Source organism: Nematolebias whitei, chromosome 11, assembly GCF_014905685.2.
Source record: "Nematolebias whitei isolate Nwh7 chromosome 11, NemWhi1, whole genome shotgun sequence".
NCBI lineage: Eukaryota > Metazoa > Chordata > Actinopteri > Cyprinodontiformes > Rivulidae > Nematolebias > Nematolebias whitei.
Window position 1 is genome coordinate 13,565,506 of NC_056508.1, and position 12,350 is coordinate 13,577,855.

The following is a 12,350-nucleotide window of genomic DNA, read 5'->3' on the forward strand; positions in this document are numbered from 1 at the left end:
ACACACACCCATTGCACTGACATGCAACACCATTATTTAACCAAACAACAACCACACAACTACAAAATGTATTGCACTAATTTTTCTTGGGGGAGTGCACCAGCAGTATAAATTACTGAGGGCAGGAAGAAGGGAGCGACCACAAAGTAGGGTGGGGGTGGTTGTTTGGAGTATTTACTATTTCCCTGTGTCACTCATCCCTCTCAGTGTTTTGGCACTGAAGTGTAACTACCATTGTTGCTTTTGGGGGGTGGGAGACAGGAATTCCTTACAAACACAAACAGTGTCACACCTGATTAGATGGCTGCAGCCAGGGAGGGGGGACATGGGTCTTATAAATGGGGTATCTGAGGATGAGGCCTGCTTCCTCCCTGCAGAACAGGGAGGAGGCCTGGAAAAGGGAGCGAGCTTCAGCTGCAGCCTCCTCAGAGAGCTCCTCCTAGCAAATGTGCTGTCCTGTGAACTCATCCAGAACACAGGAGAGAGGCCTCAGCCCTGAATCTTTGGATTAGGACTGGACCTCCACCCAGACTGCAGGGACAGCACCTTGGATGTCATCACAAGCCACACCCGCAGTCCATTACTCACCCAGACGTGCGCAGAGGGAGGCTGCTTCAGGGTCTCCCTCGAAATGTCACTAACTGTAATTTGTACAAATTCATGGTTTACGGATTATTTGTGAATCACTTGATCCTCCTCCTCCAGCAGAACAATAGAGTTGCACGTCTCTTTACTCTTGTCTGCTGCGGCGACAGCGAAGAGAGGAAAAATAAAAAAAATCCAGCCATGCACAGCTCAGGACCTTGAACATGAGAACTATTTTTGTTTCTGCACATACGGGTGGCAGAGGTTGACTTTTTCTGCCCTGTCCACACCCCCGCTGTTTTCAAATAAAACACAAAACAGTTTTCAGGAAAATCAAAAAGGAAAAGCAGTGGAATGGTATCCGTGCACATTCAGACAGGATGTGACCTCTTCAACCTGCACAGACAAACATGCTGGGAACCTACAGATAACGCACCAGCAGGGATGAGCTGCTGGGCTCAGATTACCAGTACATCACAGTCACTGGTATGCAGCCCAGAAGCTGTCCTCTGATTTAAAAAAAAAAAGTTTTTTTTTTCTGGTCTTTTGTTTCTTACTGAGAGTGGCTTTAAAATCAACCCTCAGGATCAACCACAGAGTGCAGTGTGTTTTCATTCAGTCTCAAGTTTACTCATTAAAATAGTTTCAGCTGGCGTGAAACTCTAAACCTGTTTCCAAAACACAACGTCCGTTTTCTTCGTGGGTCGGAAGCTGAAAACAGCAGCTGCCTTCAAGAGCTGCTAACTGCTCTGCTCAAGTGAGAGCGGGCATCAACACATGTGCATGGACTCATTACAGCTGTTGATTTAAGAAGTTCTTCAGGTGGGGGGGGGGGGGGGGGGCGTTACACAAAATCACATTCTGGCCTCAGGGCCACTGTGAGAAAGGAAGGCTGATATAATCTGATACTTTTAAAAAGTGTAACGATGCACTGTGTTGTGTTTTTAATTAGGATGTCTACAGTTTACCTTTATCATCAGATAATTTACCACACTTTAATCACCACAAGCCTCTATTTAAGCAGCCAGCAGGTCCCAAAGAAGGCTCATTACGTGCTTTTATTTTCCTAATTAAACAGCGTAATGCTGCACGAGGAAAACTCAGACAGGCTATCCAACACAGACTGTGCTCGCTCACATGACCTTACATTCAATTTAGATTAAGAAGAACAAGAGCGGAGAAGCTGTTGGCTAAGTTTTAGTTTTGAAGCAATGGGAAAAATTTGGGATAAAAACAACAAAAAAGCAACAATTTTCAAGTCACTGTTTGAAGACGTGCACGCACTGTGCGATTGGTACGTTGGTAGAAGGATGTTAGAAATGCAGCTGCCAGGAAAAAGGCAAAGAGGAGATACATGGATGCAGTTAGAGAGGACGTGGAGCAGTGGTGTAGACTACGTGATACGTGGGTATATGGAGTGTATCCAATAGAAAAGTGCAAGAATTTCAGTATACCCATTTAAAAGTGTCCAGTGATACATGACATATCACTGGGCACGTGTCAATGATGTGTTAAACGGCAGTTGAACACTTCCATAACAATCTATCTGTATGCAGCGTTTGTTTATTACATTCAATTATCCAGTGAATTATTGTACAATTCTGTACTTACTACTTAATACTTGAGCACGTTTTGCTTTGATACTGTTTTATAAATTCTATAACATGTTTTTAATACAAAGTCAACTGTTGTACAAAGTTTGTTGTTCATTTATTCAAATATTAGCATCAGAGAAATTTGGAAATGTTCAATATGTTTAAAAATCTAAATAAATTGATGATTACATTGTACTAAACAGTGTACTATGGTTTCTAAGTACAGTATATCCACTACAAAAATGTAGACTACACCACTGACATGGAGGTAGTTGGAGTGAGGACAGAGTGAGATGGAGGAGGATGACTCTGTGTGGAGACTCCTGAAGAGGGAGCAGCTGAAAGAAGAAGAAGATTGCAAAACTTTTTGTTGCATTCTCAGAATGTTTTCAACCAAACACCCGCTGAGCCTCACTGCTGCATTTTCATGATCACGTTTTTAAAAATTACAAAATGTTTCTGAGTGAAAGATTTGCTAATCTGTGTTCTAGGCCGTGCATTTTGTCTCGTTGCCCACCTCTTACCTGCCTCACACAGTTTTGTATCCACCTGGGCAGCTGCCCCCACCTTTCAGCCTTAAACTACTGATGCACACTTTTGAAATGAAGACATACAAATTCAAACTTTTAAAAATATATATTATTCATCATTGGTGTGGTTGAAGCAGATGACCGCTTGTCCTGAGCCTGGTTCTGCTGACGGTTTCTTCCTCACGGGGGAGTTTTTCCTTTCCACTGTCGCCTTCATGCTCAAGATGGAGTTAAACTCAAAGCAGTCTGCTCCCCAGATAAATAATATTAAATTATTATTTTTTATATATGAATGTTTCTGTTCAGTGCCCCGAGACGACTCCTGTTGTGACTTGGTGCTATATAAATAAACTGAACTGAATTGGTTTTAAGATGTTTATGCGATTTTTGTCAGAGAATAGCTCAATAAAACTGAAAATCCCTGCAAACATTTTGGAGTCTGTTGAATAGATTGATGATCATCAACTAATTACAGCAGCCACAGCCCAGTGAGGCACTACTTTAAAGCAATTAAACACAAACTCTCCATAGTGGATCCAGACTTTTAAAAAATGGGTGAGAAGGACGAGGAATAGGAGACAGCTGTGGATGAGCTCAGAGTGAGAAAAACATACGTCGGGGGAATCAGCACCAGTCCCTCTACGACTTGTCCCCAAAATGTCTGACACCACTTTAAATTTGTCGTAGCTCGTTTGTGGTTGTGAGCGTGCTCACTTGGGTGTAACACAGAAAGACTTAAAGCCGATGCCCAAAGATAGTCTTACAATTATTTTACACGAAATTCATTCAACCTTTGTTTATACAGGTTAGTCTCATTGAGCCACAAGGACTCATTTACCAGAGAGACCTGTATGTTGTGAATAACAAGCAGTCCTGATTGCTGCTTGCCACTCAGTAATTGTACGATTGCAAACGCAACTTGATTTTAAACAGATATTTGGTTTATCATAGTCGGTGTGTCGTCAAATATTGTAGTTCTAAAAGCAGAAGAGGAACAGAGGCTGAAGACCTCAGTGCTGTAACAGCCAGAAGGTGTAAAAGTGCAGCGGGGTGCCAGCAGAACAAGCAACAATAAGCTCTCCAGAACAGCAGTAACTGGAAGAGGAAGACTTGAATGGTTTCTGCTTTTCATTAGAGCTGCTTCACACCGTGCTCGAAACGATCCATTTCTCTAAAGTCAACTCTGTTTTTCAGAATAATCAGTGAGTGGTGCTTTTGTTTTCTTATCATGCACGGGTTTTCTTTAGAAAAGAGTTGAAAATAGTAAAAAAACACCATTTCTAAAATATGCTCTTTACTTGTCGAGGGGAATGTGCTAACAAGGGAACTAACACTAACGACAGGCAATTTTTGACACTTCTGAAGTCATTTCCAGCCATGATGTCACAGACATCTCTGAAGTAAAAGACATTCTGACAGCACACAGGCTCCAGCCTTGATTACTTTGCAAGCTCACGTGGGTTTCCAGCCATTTTGGCTCAGATGGACACACACCCTCTGCTGACATAAGGCTACGATCAGCCAAGGCTTATATAAAAGACCCACACCCTCCAACAGATGACGTGAATCAAACTCCAACACAACATGGGACTGAAGGAATGCCGGTCAATAGCTCAGGGCCGTGGCAATGTTCAGCCTGTTTTTATTGGCAGGGGGAAGTTTCACCCACCCTGTGCCAACAGTTTGAGGGGTTTCTTCTTCTGTGTTTTTATTTTTTAAAATCAAATCCAACTAAAGTTTCATTTAAATAACTCATTAGCGAAACCTCATAATCTGTTTAGCTCTACAGAGTGTGCATTTGTGCACACATGCCAGAGTTTTCTAACCATAAGAGCAAATCTTTAGTCTCATGTCGTCTTTTCAAACAGTGGCTGTCGCAGCTTATTGGGCTCGGCCCGAGGCCCCGACTTCAACAACTGGAGGAGTCATTGTGGATGACGAGCAGAATTAAGTGGGACAAGATGTTTTCCCCCCCTCGCCAAAGCAGGTTTACTGCTCGGGTTTTCCCCAGAAATCTTGAGAGGGACAGCTTATAGCCTACATGAAGTGCAGGATGACATCACCAACTCACAGCTTGGCCATCCAGTGCTGCATATTTGCACGCCTGCATAACTCACCAGCAGCCATGGGAAGAGGAATATGAACCAAACTCCTGCTGGAGAGTCAGGATGGCTGAGCTGTTCATATGTGGCAAAAATGTTTCAACAAGCATTTATTTATTTATTTATTTATTTATTTATTTATTTATTTATTTATTTGTTTGTTTATCTTAACTCTTTATTTTATGTTTGGCTGAACCAGATCCATGTTTCTAAACTACAAATTTTGAATCAGATGCTTTAGATGGAAAAACATAATTAAGTACTATTAATTACTAATAAGCCAAACCTTCAGATCTAAACTTGTCTGACATGCGTTTGGTTCACTGCAAACCACAGGACATGACCCCCCAGAGCACTCCACAAGAACTCCAGAACTTCCCAGAGGCATCTAGAGTTAAAAAGGTTCCTGCCTGATCCTTTAAGTCCTGCATGTTGTGAACTGCAGCTGCTGCAGATCCAACATGTTCCAGCACAGTCCCAGCCCCCATCTGGGGTTAATGGTTTTTCCCCACCCTGGACAACCCTCAGGATGTCCTCTCCACCGCTGCCCAGCAGGACCTGCTGAGCCCGTCGTTCAGCCAAAGTAGTATAAGCCATAAGAAAGTCATTCCCAGAGTTCAATTCCTTTGTGTAATTGTTACTACTCAACTACTTTCGAAGCAGATCCCACATCCCCACCAGGAACATTGTTGAGCATGAACTGATCCAAAACAAGTCATCGTGCACTTCTGCACAAGCTGCATGCACGAGAATAATGTGACAAAGAGCCTTCTTCATATGGATCAAAGCATAATTAAAACAGTCTGTGTCTTTAAACGACTTCTGATGTCATCAGGCAAGAATTTACACTCATGTACAATACGACTACTACAGTAGTAGTACTACTACTACACTACATGTACTATGTTGTGGAAAATATCCACTGAGGCTGCAGATGTCTAAAACAAGGACACACATGACTAATACAGAATTGATGAACTATCAGAATGTGGATCAAGTTATCCATCCATCCATCCATCCATCCATCCATCCATCCATCCATTTTCTTTACCAGTTTCTTCCTCTGGTGTACTGGTGCCCATGTCCAGCAGTCACTGTGCGAGAGGTGGGGGACACCCTGGACAGGTCTCAGTCCATCACAGGGACACATAGAGACAAACGAGACAAACAACCATTCACTCTGTCTCTCACACCTAGAGACAATTTAGAGTTACCAATCAGCCTAACATGCATGTTTTTGTTCTGTGGGAGGAAACTGGAGTACCCGGAGAAAACCCACACATGCACAGAGAGAACATGCAAACTCCACCCAGAGAGGTCCCCAGGCCGGGATTTGATCCAGCAGCCTTCTCACTGACAGGCAACAGCTCTACCAACTGATGCACCGTGCCACAGTTATCTCATATTTCATATATGTAACGAGGAATTTTAAACTTTTTTAGCTAAAGTTGACAAACTAATTAAAACTTCACAGCACAGTGACAGATGTCCACAGGTACCAGGTTGGACTGAGAGCTGTTGTTGCAAAGAACTGAGTGTGGTCAGCAGAGATGGGACAGCACCCTAACCCTCCTGCTGCCCTTGGGTAAAAATGATCCCAGAGCAGCAGGAAGGTTGATGTAGAAGAGTGAGCAAAAGTTACTCGACTTTGGTTCTGTAGATTTTCTGAATGTTGCTCAATGTTCTGTCAGCGCTTCATCAAACATCTACATTTTGACAGATTACCTGCTGGTGCTTTTTACCATCTTGGCCTGTTTAGCATTCTTGCTTTTTGCTTTTAAAGAACAAATCTTTCTTTATTGCTTTTTATGCAGTTTCTTACAGTTTTTTCGGACTGAACAACGTTTTTAATGTAGTTTCTCTTCGCCCGGCCTGACAGAGGGATCTGTCTGATGCGTCTAACTTCTGAGGTCAGTTTTTCATGATTTGAGTTATTGAGCATAAATTTAAAAAGTGACCCAACTTGAACTAATGTTGCAGCGCAGGGTTTGTGGTACGCACAAATAAGAACATGTCCCACCACCTCATGAGCTTTTCCCTTATAAAGTCAATCTTTAGTTATTTCCACAGTCTGAAAAACTCCTCCTGGCCAGTCCAAACTTTGACTGTCCCTGTGCTGGTAGATGAGGCCCAACAGGCTCTGCAGAAGTTGTTACAATGGGTCAAAGTAGAACCAGTGCTGCCTGCAACTGGTGGGGCAGTTACGCCTTCCCGCCGTCCATCACCCTGCAATTAGCATCAAGCCTCAGACTGATGTGGAGCAGACACATGAGAGCGCACATGTTTCCTTGCTGCAGAGCAGTGAGGAAGGGGTGGGGGTGGACTTCTTTGGCTCTGGTTTGAATTTACATGTGTCGTTTAAGGATGCCAGAAATATGAAACAACTAATCCTATAATTTGAATAAAAGCAGAAACACATTCAGCTCAGGCTGTGTTTTTGTGTGGCTTTATTCGTTTTACGCTCCAACGTATTTAAGCTCCACCCAGATGTGCTACAGGATGTGGAGCAAACTGATTCTCAACTGAAACTTTCCACTGCAGAGCAGATCCTTTGTTTCTGCAGCGCCCCAACACTCGGAGTCTACACATCTGGATAAAGACTCATTGGTACAGTCAAATAAACAAACACCTCAGTGAGTGTTGTGTCTGTTGCTGAACCCTAAACCTAGTCTATGACAGTAGATAACTTGGAAAAAATGGAAACAACAAAAAGGAAAATGGCAAATCCAGACAATTATACCAGCAAACATAAAACTGTGGATAAGGGTCTGAAAGGAAAGTCAATGGAAGAGTACTTACTGCAGAACAATAGAGTGCAGAGCAGCAGAGCTGCAGCCGGGCTCCCACAGAGCCCATTCATTCTCCACATGGATGCAGCCATCCTCTCTGAGGCAACGCAGGCGGCAGGACAAACTGTGAAGGCAGAAAGTTTGTGAAGGCAAGCTGGAGGTTCAGGGGTTGGGGGGGTGGGAGCTGGACTTTTCCTGTGAGGTCTGAATGAGCGGGACAGACAAGAAGGATAAAGCCAGACTTGTGTTCAGTCTCTCTTTATATGGGCCCGCTCCCTCAGCCTCCCTCGCTCTGTGCTGTCCACACCCCTTCAGCTGCCTCATGTTCACCCATTCCCCCACAGCAGCAGCCCCTGCTGCCCCCCCCCCCCCACCATGTGTGTTTGAACATGCTAGCAGACAACAAAGAGATGTTTCTTGGTTAATCAGAAAACAGCAGATCTGTGTGTGAGACTTTTCAAATGCCAATAAAGCCAGACTAGACACATGTACATTTTAAAAAGAGTATGGCATCCTGAACTCCCAACATGCATCATCTTGATTTTTGTAAAAATCTAATTGTAATTTGGGATGTAGTCATAATCTGTGATAATCCAAGATGACAAAATGTCAATGTTTTGATGTCTAAACTGTTTGAATACATGCAAAGACACCCACGATCAACAGAACAGCTAAAGCTGCTGCCGGTGGCTCATTATAACCACCATTAAACCCCCACCACGTGTCTGCTCCAAACCAGTCTGAGGCTCCATCGCTCCCCATGGCAGGATTCTTAATGAAACAGGCAGACAAAGATGCTAATTAGAGATTAAGCTCTAAACATACAGTCACTGTGCAAAATGCAAATTTACAATAAATTCTCGACTGTGAGTTGAAGAAGCGTCTGCTCATCAAACTTATTATTTTATGTGTTTACAGTGACTTATGTAGCAGATAGGACAAACCTTAAACACATTTTACTTTCAGATCTAAAGAGAAGTTCTGAGTTTGAGTTGGGGTGTGAGCACTCTGAGAGGATTCAGGAGAAAACCTGAAGTCCTGTAGGAGATGGAGGCTCTTCTACATGAACGGAGACAGAACTGCCTGCACGATTTAAAACTGCACAAGAAGAAGCTTTGAGTTAGAAGAGTTTGGAAAACATTTAAAAGGTTTAGACCAAGTTGAGGTGAAATCACACTTAGTTTGAATATTTAAACCTTCAAAAATGAAAACACAGACGAAATGTTTAAAATTATATTTGGGGTGTTTAGCAAATGTTCTCTTGAGAAAGTAATAGCACCTTTCCTCTGACAGAGCTGTATTTGAGCGTTTTAGTTTTACCAAAGCTGTCGGCGGAGAAAATTAAAATGCAAAATAAAACTCGTTACAGATACTAACGTGCTTCAGTACTTTTGCACTGGAACTACTATAAAAATAATATAATAAAATCCTCACAAGATGTAAAGTACTGCAGAAAGAAAATGCTTTTCCTGGTGGAACCACAGAATATTTGAGATTTGCTCACTTCAGTTTGACCTCTGACAAAACGAGTGTTAAAATGCTGCTTTAAGAAGATGCACCTGGCAACCACAGGAAGCTCGTCCTCCTACATTTTGCAGCTGAGAGCAAAAACACACAACGCCTGGCTGCAGCTTGTTGTGAGTCCCTGGACAGAAGACCAGCAGCCAACAGTGAGTCATTGCTGAGCTGCACAAGTACACACAAATACTGGGATGTAGTGAACGCATGCTGGAACACACATGCACTTACTTACCTCATAGAGTAATCCCACATGTTGCCAGCAGAAACTAGGCTGTTGCCTTGATGTGTGATGTGTTTTGGGAGTGGGATGAGGGGTGTTGACCGTGTACATTTAACACCATGTGTTGTTCCACAGATCTTTTTTGAAGCCTTGCAGTCCCTCTACTGGGTTTACTGGAGCATTCCTGAAAACTTGCAAACAAAAACTAAAAGCCAAGATCAGATCAGAGTGGTGTCTAACCAGAACATTTAGAACATGTTACGTTCATACAGTTCATGCAGAAGCTATAAAGTAAAGAGCTTTAACCATCACACCTGAGATACAGCCAGGTGGAGCAGTGGGCAGCTATGTAGGCACCCGGGGAGCAGTTAGGGATTAGGTGTCTTGCTCAAGGACACCACAACATGTGGGCATGGCGGGGAGTTGAACCTGTGACTTTCTGGTTCCAAGTTGGCTGCCCTACCTCTTTAACAAGAATAAAGCAGGATCATCCACAAAATATGCTCAGAGCCAGGCGCCAGTTTGTAGTCAGCCTGACTGGTCTGCTGCATTAGTCTCAGTTTCTGCTGCAATGATGTTTTATTTTACAAATGTGTTACAAAATGTTCCACTGCTTTAGACTGGGGCTTCACCTCTGAAGCGTGTACAAAAATGATAAATATGTTGTTTATAGTAAATGTTAAATTTGTAAGAACAAGTAATATGATAGTTTTATCAACACTTAAAGCCCAAACTGCATCAAAAACTGTAAACAGAAAAAGTTTTCTTGTTGTTGTTGTAATAAGTATTTCCACAGTTATCACACCTGCAGCTTACTCCTGCTGTCATGCTTCATGGGTTTTGATTTAGCCTTTTAACAAAAAAAACAACACAAACTAACAAGCCTTAAAGAAATAATTCCATCGCAGCTCATTTAGTGCATGCTGTGTCTTATAAACCCAAACAACACGTAAACTGTTCATATGGGTTTTTATACACGTGACATACTTCATCTTGGTCTTAAAACCTTTGAAAATTGAAATATGTGCTGACATAGTCAATTCAATTCAGTTTATTTATATAGCACCAAATTACAATAAAGTTGTCTCAGGGCACTTTACAGGAACATTCACATAGAAAAGCCAATTAGTAAAGTTCTCTATATACTGTAAGGATATTCAAAACTGAGTGGAGGTTTAAACCTCTTTAAAAGCAAAACAACACAAATATATGGAACATCTGAATGTCTACAAAGAGAGCAAATAAAATAAAAGTTTGAAAAAAAAAAAAAAACAGTTTTAAAAGATATCTGGAGCAGTGTGGACAGGACGAACACTGAACACAAAAGACAAGACATTTGTTTTTCAACCAAAACAGTTTATTAAAATGTTTGTGCTCAAGATGGGTTGATGTTTCACATTTGATAAAGTCTCTCTAACGTCCGTCCGTCTGTACAGTTGAAACCAAATGTTTACATACACTGTATAAAAAGGAGCGGCTTCGGATGTTATCAGTCCATTAAATGGCCGTTATTAGTTGTTATCATCCCCATATGTAGCGGTGAGACTGTCCCACCTACAGTACCTCCTAGTGGGTTTAAAGGTACGTTATTATCGTTATTATCGCTGATAATAGGCAGCGTCGCACAGGGGTAAACCAGTAAGTGTGTTTTGTGTTTTTCAGCTTATGTAACCCTTATCCTTCTAAGCAGGTGATAAAAAGTCACAAACTATTTTTTCACTGATATTAAATCAGATTAAGCTTTTCCTGTTTAAGTCCAGTTAGAATTCCTGAAATTATTTCTACTTGTAAACGCCCAAATATTAAGAAAGATATATTTTAGGACTTTTCTTTAAATTTACTTTCTTCAAAGTCACAAGCGTACATACACTAAGAATGTGATGTCTACAACTTGATGATGTCACTGCTTCATGGTTAGTGACAGCATCTGAGTTCTTTGGAGACACGCTTGTGAATGTATTTAAAGGAACACCACAAACACGTTGCTTCTTTGTGTGGCATCACAGGAAAAAAAATCTAGATAAATCAGTCAAGATGCTAGGAAGAGAATGATCAACCTCTCTCACTCTGGTTCATCTCTGGGAACACTTTCCAAATGTATGAAGGTTAATCTGTTCAAGCGTTTATACACAAGTATGAACACAATGGGAACATCCTGCCATCATACCATTCAGGAAGGAGACAGGTTCTGTGTCAACTCTAAAGCAAAACTAAAAGACTGCGAAGAAGCTGCTGAAGCTCGTCAGAGAATCCTTGTAGAGAAACAAGTCCTGGACCAACGTGGGCTGAAAGGACGAAGAAGCCTTTACTCTGAAAGCAACATAAAAGTTACAACAGTAACATGCACAGAATGACAAAGACCCCAATGATCTGTTGACCGTCCTGTGGCAGCAGCATGTTGACACTGTGTTTTGCTGCAGGAGGGACTGAAGCACTTCTCAAAAATAAATGGCATCATGAGAAACAAACATAATGTGAAAATGTTGAAAAGACAGCTCAAGAAATCAACCGGGAAGTTAAAGATAGTAAAACTGGGAACAAGTGGTTCTTCCAAAAGGACATTGGTATTAAGGTCAATGTTTCTTTGTTGTCATTCACACCAGATGTGGTACACGAGGAGGAATGAAATTGTGTACTCAGGGTCCCAGTTACATCTAACAACAGCAAAAATATAAATTGTAAAAGAAACAGTAATAAGATCTAAGATATAAACTAATACGCTAAACTAAGACATATGCTAAACACTAATAGTGCAAAATAATACACTAAACAACAGCAGCACGAACATGGATCTGTGTGAGTAGACGAGTATGAATGAATGAATACAGCAGCATGAAATAATCAGCAGCATGAGATCAGCAGCATGGATAATCAGCAGTATATGCCAACAGTCAAAGTGGCATTACAGTGATTTATTTATATTTTTCCTAATTAATGATTCTTGAGTCTAACAGCTTCAGGATAATAATAATAATAATAATAATAATAATAATAATAATAATAATTAT

The 12,350-nt window shown here is 41.5% G+C and overlaps 1 protein-coding gene across 1 annotated transcript in view; it reads right to left on the minus strand.

Moving 5' to 3' along the window:
* The window catches only part of si:dkey-261h17.1, an 88,497-nt gene extending 80,670 nt beyond the window's left edge, over positions 1-7,827 (minus strand). The window contains exon 1 of the mRNA XM_037684671.1: positions 7,612-7,827. Coding sequence (XP_037540599.1) covers positions 7,612-7,693 — 82 coding nt within the window. The 5' untranslated portion in view covers positions 7,694-7,827. The remainder of the gene's footprint in view (positions 1-7,611) is intronic.
* Between the last annotated feature and the right edge of the window lie 4,523 nt (positions 7,828-12,350).